General features: G+C 45.2%; 1 protein-coding gene across 1 annotated transcript in view; it reads right to left on the bottom strand.

The window, feature by feature from the left end:
* ERCC2 (ERCC excision repair 2, TFIIH core complex helicase subunit) overlaps positions 1–13,174 on the bottom strand; it is a 38,458-nt gene that overhangs the window by 2,703 nt on the left and 22,581 nt on the right. The window contains exons 16-20 of the mRNA XM_081018735.1: positions 12,699–12,762; positions 11,399–11,520; positions 4,974–5,066; positions 2,697–2,769; positions 1,459–1,529 (exon numbers count right to left, since the gene is read on the bottom strand). Of these exons, the coding sequence (XP_080874861.1) occupies positions 1,459–1,529; positions 2,697–2,769; positions 4,974–5,066; positions 11,399–11,520; positions 12,699–12,762 (423 nt within the window). The remainder of the gene's footprint in view (positions 1–1,458; positions 1,530–2,696; positions 2,770–4,973; positions 5,067–11,398; positions 11,521–12,698; positions 12,763–13,174) is intronic.

Genomic DNA, 13,174 nt, shown 5'->3' with positions numbered 1-13,174 from the left:
GCCCAACATGGAAAACCAGTGAGCAGGATCCGGGCCCAAGAGCTAGTCTCCCCACCTCCATTTGCTGGTATCCCCAGTGCATTTTTACAGCGTTGGGGGCACAGGGGATGAGTGTATGGAACCAAGGGGGCAGGGTCCCCCCAAAATCTTTGTGAACCAGTGGCCTAACCCTTCTCCAAGAAGCCGTTTAAATACAACAAAGGAAAATACAGCAAAATCCTGGGCTGGGATTTTGACAGCGCTAGGTCTCTCCTGAAAGCTTATTTCTTTACTAGAAGCAGGCCGACGGCTCCTTAATCTGACTTAATTGGGATCAAGTAAGCCAATTCAGATCCCAGACTCTCTGCCAGGGGTTTTAGCTCTGGGCATGGGGCCGGCGACATCCCAACATGTACACAGCCTTGCCAACCAGGCACCCTCTGGCTCTTTTGGACTACAACTCCCACCAGCCCCTTCCTGGTGAAGGCTGCCATCAAAGCTCTTCTTTAAGCAGTACATAGTTCATCTTCTTGAGACATCACCTTGCCAACAAAGGTCTGCATAGTTAAAGCTATGGTTTTCCCAGTAGTGATGTATGGAAGTGAGAGCTGGACCATAAAGAAGGATCTTTTCCAGGGAGTCTTCTCTTAGGAGGTGACCAAAGTATTGGAGCCTCAGCTTCAGGATTTGTCCTTCCAGTGAGCACTCAGGGCTGATTTCCTTCAGAATGGAGAGGTTTGGTCTTCTTGCAGTCCATGGGACTCTCAAGAGTCTCCTCCAGCACCAGGATTCAAAAGGATCAATTATTCGGCGATCAGCCTTCTTTATGGTCCAGCTCTCACTTCCATACATCACTACTGGGAAAACCATAGCTTTAACTATACGGACCTTTGTCGGCAAGATGATGTCTCTGCTTTTTAAGATGCTGTCTAGGTTTGTCAATGCTTTTCTCCCAAGAAGCAGGTGTCTTTTAATTTCGTGGCTGCTGTCACCATCTGCAGTGATCATGGAGCCCAAGAAAGTAAAATCTCTTAACTGCCTCCATTTCTTCCCCTTCAGGAGGTGATGGGCCCAGTGGCCATGATCTTCGTTTTTTTGATGTTGAGCTTCAGACCATATTTTGCGCTCTCCTCTTTCACCCTCAATAAAAGGTTCTTTCTGCATATCTGAAGTTATATATATGTGTGTGTGTGTGTGTGTGTGTGTGTGTGTGTGTCTCACAACAGTTTCCCCTCCTTGCTTGCTGTACAGAAATTCCCACCTCCAGCTCAGCAGAAGAGGAGCTGGGAAGAGACATCCTCTTCGCCCTCCCCGTATCCAGGAGACGCCAAGGTTTGTTGTGCGCCGGTGGAGCCCCAGGAGAGTCGCGCTGCCTCGAGGAGGCGGCTCCTGGGAATCACCTGCTCTGGAGCCAAGACGGAGGAAGGAGGCAGGGAGCCCAGCTTGAATGCGCAGGCAGAGAGGAGACACCGGACTCACCTTCAGAATTCGGCTCTGGGTGTAGACGTAGGGCACGCCAAACATGATCACGGCTCTCCCGTAGTGGTGGACTGCGGAGAAGGACACAAATCTAAACTGGGTTGAATGACATGCAGTGGCTGAGATTCCGGGGGGGGGGGGGTTGGACTAGATGGGCTCTGGGGGTCTCTTCCAACGATACGATGCTATGATTCCATTGTCCCTTGGAGGTTTTACAGCAGGGAGGTAGACGGCCACCTGCCAGGGATCCTTTAGCTGCAATTCTTGCGTCATTGAATGAGGTTGGGCTAGATGACCCCTTAGGGTCCCTTAAAAGGTAAAGGGACCCCTGACCATTAGGTCCAGTCGTGGGCGACTCTGGGGTTGTGGCGCTCATCTCGCTTTACTGGCCGAGGGAGCTGGCGTACAGCTTCCGGGTCATGTGGCCAGCATGACTAAGCTGCTTCTGGCGAACCAGAGCAGTGCACGGAAACACCGTTTACCTTCCCGCCGGAGCGGTACCTATTTATCTACTTGCACTTTTGACGTGCTTTCGAACTGCTAGGTTGGCAGGAGCAGGGACCGAGCAACGGGAGCTCACCCCGTCGCGGGGATTCGAACCGCCGACCTTCTGATCGGCAAGTGGTAGGCTCTGTGGTTTAACCCACAGCGCCACCCGCGTCCCTTACAACTATACAATTCTATGATTCCAACAAGATCCCTGCTGGATGAGGCCCCTCGCCCATCTGGTCCAGCATCCTGGAGGGTGTGAAGGCAGCAAGCACCTTCGGTTGTCGGGCCCCAGTAACCACACTCACAGTGGCATCTTGCCTCCCTGAAGCTAATATCTGCTGTGCTTCCCTGTGTGTGTGTCATCTTCTAAGTCAGGAGTCAGCAAACCTTTTCAGCAGGGGGCCAGTCCACTGTCCCTCAGACCTTGCGGGGGGCTGGACTATATTTTGAAGGGGGGGGGGGAAATGAACGAATTCCTATGCCCCACAAAGAACCCAGAGGTGCATTTTAAATAAAAGCACACATTCTACTCCTGTAAAAACACGCTAATTCCCGGACCATCCCCGGGCCAGATTTAGAAGGCGATTGGGCCGGATCCGGCCCCCGGGCCTTAGTTTGCCTGCCCATGTTCTAAGTTTCTAGTCTACATGCTTAAATCTCTTCCTTTTTTCTCTCTGGAAGAGAAAGAGACAGAGATGAGAGGAATTGCTTGAGAAAATTAGGAGAGGGCAGGCAGAGGTACTCACCGAAGTCGATCCCTTCAGAGACCTTCCCCCTGGCCACAGACAGCAAAATGGCTCCCCGTCCGTTTTCGCAGGCCTGGCAAGGAAGAGACAAGACACGCATTGCAAAATCCGGCCAGTTCGTCCACATGGCGGCCATCACTTGAGGGGGGAATAATTTTGCCCTGATTTTCCCCCTGGATTTATGTCAGCATTCTACATATCTTGGTTTGCTTGCCAGAACGAAAACAGTGTTTATAGCAGGCACCGAAAACAGTTCAGTGATGGTGCCAGCCTGACATCAACGGGGAGTTCCACAGTTTGGTTCCTGCCACGCTGAAAGATCAATTTATTATAAAGGCAGAATGAATATTCTGCCACACCTGAATCTTCTTGCCCAGACTTTCCCTTAACCGTAAGATTGGATTTCGTCAATCCCCATTTTTATATGATTTTATACTACTGTTTTACTGGTTTTATATTTTTGTTTTGAGGATATTGTTTAGCTAGCTAAGACAGATATTCCATACCAAACTCTGCTCCAAAAGTTTCACTCATTAGAGTATTAATGTAAATTACTGTATTTTTCGCTCGATAACACGCACCTGACCATAACACGCACATAGTTTTTAGAGGAGGAAAACAAGAAAAAAAAAATTCTGAATGAAACAGTGGATGTATGATTTTTGTGGTTCATACTGTGGCCACAGACATGTGATTTGACGGTGAGTTTGGGGTAGCCCAATGCAAAAATCCTAAGAATCCATGTGGATCTGTGCTTTGTAATCACGTTTTTGCACCATTGCGGCCCCAGGCAACAGTGGGTGGGTGATTTTTTTGGTGCAGGCTATAGCCATGGACATGCTATGTGATCTGATGGTGAATTTGGGGTGACCCAATACAAAGATCCTGAGGATCCATGTGGATCCGTGCTTTGTAACCACGTTTTAAGTGGGGAGGGAAGGAAAAACATAGAAGGGACAAGGAGCACCGAGAGGGGTGTGCGGAGAAGCAGCTGGCTAAGAATGCAGGAGAGGGATTTTACCGGAGGGAGGAAAGGAAGGCAAAAGTTCCTCCAGCCACCCACCCAGCTAGCTCTCTCTCTCTCTCTCTCTCTCTCTCTCTCTCCCCCCCCCCCCACCTGCATGTTGCCTGCGAGTCCCTAGATGCAGCAGCAGCAGCACCGGAGCACGGAGAGGAATTACGGTAGAAGGAAGGACGCTCTGCTTTCCCCTCTGCTTGCCTGGAGGAGAGGGGTTTTCTCTGCTCTGTTCCGTTTGAGCAAACACAGTAACGAAACAGAAGAGGGTGGGCAGTAAGACCCTGAGGCAGAATGCAGGAAAGCAACAGCTTTCTCTCTCGGGAGGCTCGGCTGCCTGCAATCAGTTTACCACACCGAGAATGAAGATAAACTGGTAAAATAAGGGGGCTGGGTTAAAGCGAAAGGGAAAACCTCAAAGATCCCTCAAGAACAAGGCAGGGGTTCAGGGCTCCCAAAGCCAAGCTGCAGCCTTAGAAGGGAAAAATGGGGCTTTCGGAGGTGGTTTTTACTGCCCCGCTGCTTCCAATTTTTTAAATGGCAAATTGCAGGAGAAGATGGAGCCGTCAGTCACTCTCTCACTCCCTCCAAGCACAGGCAAACCACACACTCACAAAGCACACACACTAGCAAACACACAGTCACGCTGCAGAGTGGCCAAACCTCCTAGCAAGCACTTCCCTGGCTTCTGCTGACTGCAACGAAGACGACCCTCGAAGAAAATGTGTGATGCACTCGGGCCAGTTGGCTCCAGGGACCACACATTCGCTCAATAACACGCATAGACATTTCCCCTTACTTTTTAGGAGAAAAAATCTGCGTGTTATAGAGGGAAAAATACGGTACTAAACACACCCTGGTCAGGAACAGTATTTCAGGATTCAGATTAACTCCTTTAAAGCACAATAAATTTAACTCTTATTTCTTCCCTTACGGCGGTCGTTGTTTGCTATAAGGTACAATCAAAACAGATGACTCCATCATCAATTACACCTGCATTTCCATTCTTCTTAATTCACTTAATCCTCAATGAATCCTATTTTAACGGTACTGTTAACTGTTCTAATGTTTTTACATGGCTCAGAGATTTCTTCAAAAATAAAGTAAGTTTTCAAACATTTGAAATAAATAAACTGGGCTGGTAAAACGAACAGGGGGGATTTCATTCAGTAATGGTGAGTACTTCGAGGTCACTGCTTATTAACCCTGCCTCACTGTTCACCAGGGGAACTGCCTGCCACTGCGTCCCGCTGGCGGCTCACCTCCTGGTACTTCTCAAGGGCCATGCTCGTCTCCGCTCCGTCCTGCGTCTCGATGAAGATGAGTTTGTTGCGCTGGATGTTCTCTAGGATCCCCTGCAGCGGCCGGAGAGAAAAAACGGGGGGGGGGAGTGCGTGAAATTCAAAAAGTCACAAGGCTTCTTCATGCAGCAGGTGGTTAGACTGTGGAACTCCCTCCCAGAAGAAGCTGTAACAGACCGAGAGACGGCTCAAAGAGAGGATTCGGTCAGAGGCCATCCTTGTGGCAGGGAGTTCCACAGTTTAACTTGGCAGTGCGTTCCTTCCTTTTTTCTTTTTTTTTTTATATAGATTTTTATTGGTTTTACAACATTTTTTAAACAATACAAACAAATAAAAAGACAAACAAACATGTATAATTTCATAACCTTTTTTCCATAACCTTCGTTTCTCGGACTCCCCCATACCTCCCCTTTCTGCATCCCTGTTTGCAAAATTATTTCAGCAGCTTCTGAGCAATTTTATCAAATATATGTCCTCTTAGTCTTTTCTCTAACTTAATCTTATGTCACTGTTTCCCTTTTTCTCTCAGCACCTCGGCATTTTAGCATTCATCAATTTTATAATAGCTCTTAAGATAAATTTTAAATTTCTTCCAGTCCTCTTCCGCCGTCTCTTTCCTCTGATCACGGATTCTGCCAGTCATCTCAGCCAGTGTCATATAGTCCATCACTTTCATCTGCCATTCTTCCACGGTGGGTAGGTCTTGTGTCTTCCAATACTTTGCGATGAGTATTCTTGCTGCCGTCGTAGCATACATAAAGAAAATTCTATCTCTCTTTGACACCAATTGGCCGACAATGCCCAAGAGAAAGGCTTCTGGTTTCTTAGGGAAAGTACATTTAAGTACCTTTTTCATTTCATTATATATCATTTCCCAGAAGGCCTTAATCTTCGGGCACGTCCACCAAAGGTGATAGAAAGTACCTTCAGTTTCTTTACACTTCCAACACTTATTATCAGGCAAATGATAAATTTTTGCTAGCTTGACTGGGGTCATGTACCACCTGTAGATCATTTTCATAACATTTTCCTTTAAGGCATTACATGCCGTAAATTTTATACCGGTGTTCCACAACCATTCCCAGTCAGCAAACATAATATTATGACCAATGTCCTGTGCCCACTTAATCATAGCCGATTTAACTGTTTCATCTTGTGTATTCCATTTCAGCAGCAAGTTATACATTCTTGACAAATTCTTGGTATTGGGTTCTAACAATTCAGTTTCTAATTTTGATTTCTCCACCTGGAAGCCAATTTTCCTATCTTGTTTGTAGACCTCCATTATTTGATAATAATGGAGCCAATCTCTTACTTTAGGTTTCAATTTCTCATGACTCTGCAATTTCAATTTATCTCCATCTTGTTCCAAGATTTCCCAATACTTTGGCCATTCGGCCTCCATATTGAGTTTCTTCAATGCCTTAGCCTCCAAGGATGACAACCATCTAGGGGTTTTGTTTTCCAACAAGTCTTTATATCTTATCCAAACATTAAATAACGCTTTTCTGACAATGTGATTTTTAAAGGCCCTATGCACTTTGATTTTATCATACCATAGATATGCATGCCAACCAAATGTATTATTGAAACCTTCTAAGTCCAAGATATCTGTGTTCTCGAGGAGCATCCACTCTTTCAGCCAGCAAAACGCTGCTGCTTCATAGTACAATTTTAAGTCCGGCAGGGCAAATCCCCCTCTTTCTTTTACATCTGTAAGTACTTTAAATTTTATTCTGGGCTTTTTGCCCTGCCAGACAAATTTCGAAATATCTTTCTGCCACCTCTTGAAACAGTCCATCTTGTCAAGAATCTGCAAAGTTTGAAACAAAAATAACATTCTAGGCAGTACGTTCATCTTGATAACTGCAATTCGGCCTAACATTGACAATTTCAAATTTGACCATATTTCTAGATCTTTTTTAATTTCTGACCAACATTTTTCATAGTTGTCTTTATACAAGTTCAAATTTTTAGATGTCAAGTGAACCCCTAGGTATTTCACCTTCTTAACCACTGTCAAACCTGTCTCTTCTTGAAATTTCTCCTTCTCCATAGCTGTTAAGTTTTTTTCTAAGACTTTAGTCTTTTGTTTGTTCAGTTTGAATCCGGCTACCTGGCCGAATTGTTGAATTATCTCCAACACCCTTTTTGTACTAGTGTCTGGCTCTTGTAAAGTTAGTACTAAGTCATCTGCGAAGGCCCTTAACTTGTAATGTTTAGCTCCGACCTGTACACCTTTAACCTGCTGGTCATCTCTAATCATATTTAGCAACACCTCCAGAACAGAAATAAAAAGCAATGGGGAAATTGGGCACCCCTGTCGTGTCCCTTTTTCTATCTTGAATTCTTCAGTTATCACATTGTTTACAATCAACTTAGCTTTTTGTTCAGAGTATATCGCACCCATACCATTCTCAAATCCTTGGCCTACCCCCATCCCATGAAGATTCTTTTTCATAAAACTCCAAGAAATATTGTCAAAGGCTTTCTCCGCGTCCACAAATATCAGCACTGCTTTAGTGTTTATATTCACCTCCAATAGTTCCAAAATGTCTATTATATTCCTCACATTATCTGATAAATGCCTTTTTGGGAGAAAGCCTGCTTGGTCCTTATTAATCTTCTCCATCAACACTCTTTTCAATCTTTTTGCCAAAATGCCTGCAAAGATTTTGTAATCCACATTAAGTAGTGATATTGGGCGGTAGTTCTTGAGTTGAGTCTTTTCAGTCTCTGTCTTTGGTATGAGTGTAATATAAGCTTCTTTCCACGATTCTGGCGCCCTTTTCCCCTCTAAAATCTCGTTACAGACTTCCTTTAACGGTTGAACTAACCACTCCTTCAAAGCTTTGTAGTATCTGGAAGTCAGTCCATCTGGTCCTGGAGATTTGCCCAATTGCATGCTCTGAATGGCACCCTCTATCTCTTGTTCTGTTATTCTCTGGTTTAGATCCACCTTACTTTGATGAGAGATTTTTTGTAATCCATATTTTTTAATGAATTCATCTATGTCCTCTTCATTCTGTGATCCTTGTGAGTATAGTTTTTTGAAATAACTCAAGAAACAGTTTCTGATCTCGTTGGGTTTAGATATATTCTTTCCATCCACTTCTAGATTTGTGACTGTATTTAGTTTCTGTCTTTTCTTCAATTGCCAAGCCAGAAGTTTACCACATTTATCTGCAGATTCAAATGTCTTTTGTCTCATTTGCTTTATCTTCCACTCAATCTCTTGATTCATCAATTCCATATATTGTGTTTGATATAACTTAATCTCTCTCAAAATCTCCTGGGACTTTGGTTTTGATCTTAATTTCTTCTCTTCTTCTTTTATCTTTTCCAAGATCTTTTCCTTCTTCTCGTTTTGCTTTCTCTTTTTTATTGAATTTTGTTGAATTAAAAATCCTCGCATCACAGCTTTACTTGCGTCCCAGATCACTCTTTTTTCTACATCAGCCTTTAAATTTATTTCAAAATAGTCCTTTAAAGTTTTTTGGGCCTTTCTGTGGATCTCCTCATCTCGAAACAAGGTGTCATTCATCCTCCATCTGAATTGACCAGTTGTTGTAATTTTCATCTCCATCTTCACGGCGTTATGGTCGGAGCAAGTCTTTGGGCAGATTTCTATTTTCTTAATCTTTGGAGCCATCCCACTAGTAATCCAGATTTGATCGATTCTGGTCCAGGTCGTCATTGCTTGAGAGAAAAAAGTTCCCTCTCTCTCGAGAGGGTTCCTTGTTCTCCAAATGTCTATCAAGTCCATATTTTCAGTCATTTCAAAGAAGGTCTTCGGAAGTCTCCCTTCCTTGGAAATTGTCAGTCTTTGTGCCTTGTCCATATTTATAGAAACTAGGCCATTCATATCTCCCATAAGTATTACATTATAATCCAAATAGTCCATCAGAGTTTCATGGAGCTTCTTAAAAAAATCCGCCTTGCCTTCGTTTGGTGCATAAACTCCAACTACTAAGAATTTTTCTCCTTGTACTTGTATTTCAACTGCCAGGTATCTTCCTTGTTCATCTTTAAACATCATTTTTGGGGCCCATTTCTCTTTTACATAGATCACTACTCCTCTTTTCTTAACTTTGTCCGATGAAATAAATTCTTGTCCTAATCTTTTGTTAATAAGTAATTTCCTATGTACCCTGGTCACATGGGTTTCTTGCAGACAGATCAAGTCCAATTGTTCTCTTCTCAAAATATGAAATACTTGGCGTCTCTTCAAAGGCATGTTGAGCCCATTGCAATTCCAACTAAGGAGTTGCAGGGCCATCTTGTTATTTCTCAGTTACTCCTCCTACTGCTCCAAGTTGTTGCTCTTCCTCTGATGGTGGTGGTTTAAGTCCAAACGATAAGTTCAGAATATCTACTGCTCTCCTCTGTTCCGAAATTGGGTCAACCGTTCCCTTCTGTAAATCCTCGTGGTTTCTCTCCAAAAACTTCTCTTTATCTTGAATTGTCTTTATTTTCACCTTCTTTCCCTTGTAATTAAAGGACAGTCCTTGTGGGAACTCCCACCTAAAGAGGATGTTGTTCTTCTTCAACAGGTAGACCAGATCTTTATAGAAGGTTCTCACCTCCAAGATTTGTTTAGGGATGTCTTTAAAAATTTGTATAGGTGAATTTTCAATCTCCAAGGCCTTTTGATAATGTAGTTTTAATATTTTGTCTCTTTCTTCCTTGGATCTGAGAGTAATCAGGCAATCCCTTGGAGTTTTTCTACTCTGTCTTCTGCCCAATCTGAATGCTGTTATTATCTTAAATTCTTCCTCCTTCAAATCTTCCTGCCAACAGTCAGTAAACTCTTGTGTAAGGAACTCGACAAGGCTGTCCCCTTCACTCTCGGGAATTAGTCTTAATTTCAGGTTTCTCTCCTTTCTCTGTAATTCCATCAAGGACAACGCCAGATCATGTTCATAGACTTTTTTCGAAATCGGTTCTAATTTTTCCTGTGTCTCTTCAGCAGTCTTTCTGGCGTCCTCTGCAATTTTACGTGTAGCAGAGTTCTCTTCAATCAATTTATTTATAGATTCTGTATTAGATGTCACACTTTTCGTATTAAGATCCAATCTTGCTGTTAATTCTGTTAGTTTTTGTGAGTTCTCTGTACTCTGCTTTGTCAGAGCTTCCAAGGATTGATTTATCTTGAGTAACGCCTGAGTCATAGAATCCATGGAGGCAGCCGTCGCTTTTTCCTGAGCAGCTGCTCCAGTCTGTGTCAAACTTGATATTGAACCTCTTTTCTTTTGTTGTTGTTGTTTTGCTTTAGCTCTAGTTGTAATCTTGTCTGCTGGGGCACTCATGTCCCAAGGACGTTCTCACAGGAGCAGTTCCCAAATGGAAAATCCCACTGTCTTACTCTGTTATTCCAATTGTTACTTCTTACCCTCTAGAGGGAGCAAGACATAATGCCCAAGTGAAGGAAACAAAAAGCAGGGAACAAAGAAACCAGGAAAGTTCAATATAGATGCTGCAACAGTTTTTCTGCGTGATTTAACTGTCAAAGTCCGATATATTATGGCAGCAAAGTCCAAACTCTGTATCAAGTAGAACATCCACTATGTATCCTTATAAAGATTTCTAAAGTTTCTAAAGTCTCTATCCTGGTATCTTATTTTGGCAGACCGTATCAAAGGAATTAAGGCAGCTGGAAACTTTCCTCTCTCAATAAATCATGCAGGTTAATAAGGTTACTTTCCCCCCCTCTGCTCCTGCTTGCTAGAGGGGGGTTTAAGTCCAATGCCAGGCTTAAGCAATTCTATCGTTATTTCCATACAGATACAGCTCTTTCTCTTTCGTTGCTTTCATCTGTCATGCAGTCGGGGGAAGGCAGACTTCCTTAATTTTACCCTTCCCCGTTTCCGGCCAAATTTCTAATTAATTTTTTTTTAAATTCCAGTAATCGTTCAGTCCTACTCACGGGGTTTTGAATTCAGTTCATTTTGCAGGAAGGAATCGGCGCTCTCCGTCAATGGCGACGCGGCTTCACACTGCGGGCTGGGTAACGACTCTCAGCACCGCGCTCTCCCGATGCCGTTCCGGAGCCTTTAAAAAGGCTCTTTCCCAGTAAAGGGGGGCGCTTCTGGTGCCCACCGAGTCTCCTTGTTCTCAGGCTTTCGTGCCTGTGATTTTGGGGGTCCCCCGCTTGCCGTAGCGGGTCAGACCCGAACTCGCAGTGCAGTCCTCCTCCGGAGCTCGGAAAGAGGACCGCCATTAACGCTGGCGCCGACCGGAAGTTCCCGTTCCTTCCTTTTTTCTGCCCCCAATTTTCCAATGCTTCCAATGACCACCCTCTAAAGGTCACTCTCAGTAGCCTCCCAGCCGGCAGCAAAGACCCGGACCCGATCCCCAAACATGCATGTGCGCACACTCGCACGTACCTGCTCATACCACGAGGCCACAATGTTCTCCATGTACTGGTAGCTGGTGAAAAAGGCCACGATGCCGTCCGGGACGATGGCTGACATCTCCAGCAGCAGATTCCCGTAGTTGCGGATTACGGCTGCGAGAAAATCAAGGACCGTTTTGGGGAGAGAGCCACAAGGAAGCCTTCCCTCCGTCAACCCCTGCTGCGAAGGAGGGCAGAGGAGACCCATGACCCAACCACGTTCTCACTCCTGGCCGCTCCTGCGCCAGGAATTTAAAGCCCTTTAAACAGCTGCATCTTTCCCCTAAAGAATCCTGGAAATTGTAGTTTGCGAAAGGCGCTGAGATTTGTTAGGAGACCCTCTGGGAACTACAATTCCCAAAGCTCCCTGTGAGTGAGGAATAGGGACGGATTGTTAAAACCACCCTGTAGCTCTGCGAGGGGAGCCTTAGAACTCACAGCGCCCTGTTGTTTAGTCGTTTAGTTGTGTCCGACTCTTCGTGATCCCCTGGACCAGAGCACGCCAGGCACTCCTGTCTTCCACTGCCTCCCCCAGTTTGGTCAAACTCATGCTGGTAGCTTCGAGAACACTGTCCCACCATCTTGTCCTCTGTCGTCCCCTTCTGCTTGGGCCCTCCATCTTTCCCAACATCAGGGTCTTTTCCAGGGAGTCTTCTCTTCTCCTGAGGTGGCCAAAGCATTGGAGCCTCAGCTTCACGATCTGTCCTTCCAGTGAGCACTCAGGGCTGATTTCCTTCAGAATGGAGAGGTTGGATCTTCTTGCAATCCATGGGACTCTCAAGAGTCTCCTCCAGCACCAGAATTCAAAAGCATCAATTCTTCGGCGATCAGCCTTCTTTATGGTCCAGCTCTCACTTCCATACATCACTACTGGGAAAACCAGAGCTTTAACTATACGGACCTTTGTTGGCAAGGTGATGTCTCTGCTTTTTAAGATGCTGTCTAGGTTTGTCATTGCTTTCCTCCCAGGAAGCAGGCGTCTTTTAATTTCGCGACTGCTGTCCCCATCTGCAGTGATCATGGAGCCCAAGAAAGTAAAATCTCTCACTGCCTCCATTTCTTCCCCTTCTATTTGCCAGGAGGTGATGGGCTCAGTGGCCATGATCTTCGTTTTTTGATGTTGAGCTTCAGCGCCCTTAACAAACTACAACTCCCAGAATGCTTTGTGGTGGCGGGAGAAACCACGGCTGTTTGAAGCCCTTTAAAAATGCTTGGTGTGAATTTGCATTTTAGGCAAGAAGGGGTGGGGTGCAAAGCCCACGCAAGGCAAATATTCTGCTCCCCCTCCTTACCAATGTCTTCACGCGTCTCGAACTTGGAGCTGATGGTCACCTGGTCGTTCCCTCTCCCCACAATCTGAAACGGGAAAGGGGATTTAGAGAAACGGCCCGTTTTTGGGGGGGGGCAAGGAAATGGGGGAAGTTGGGTGGTTGATTAATCGAACACCCCTCTTTTTACAGAAGGAAAGGGAACCTCAAAAAAATCCTTTAGGGGTGGAACGTCCGACGAAAAGGCATTTATTTTATTGCCTTTGTACCCTGCTTTTTCCTCCAGGGATCTCAAAGGGGGCATCTCTCTTCACAACAACAACCCTGAAAGGTTGGGCCGAGAGGCAGTGAACAGCCCCAAAGGTTTGGAGGTTGGGGGGCCGCGTCCGGACCCTTAAAGAAAGCAGATGGCCTCTTCACCCTTTGCTCCTCTGGACTGATGGCGGCCCTGGCACTGTGGGGAAAGCCCTCTGCCAACTGCCCCATCTCCTCGCACTCAC

The sequence above is a fragment of the Podarcis pityusensis genome (genome assembly GCF_964106645.2).
Source record: "Podarcis pityusensis genome assembly, chromosome: 8".
Taxonomy (NCBI): domain Eukaryota; kingdom Metazoa; phylum Chordata; class Lepidosauria; order Squamata; family Lacertidae; genus Podarcis; species Podarcis pityusensis.
Note: the sequence above shows the minus strand (reverse complement) of the source record. Positions and strands in the feature narration are given on the sequence as shown.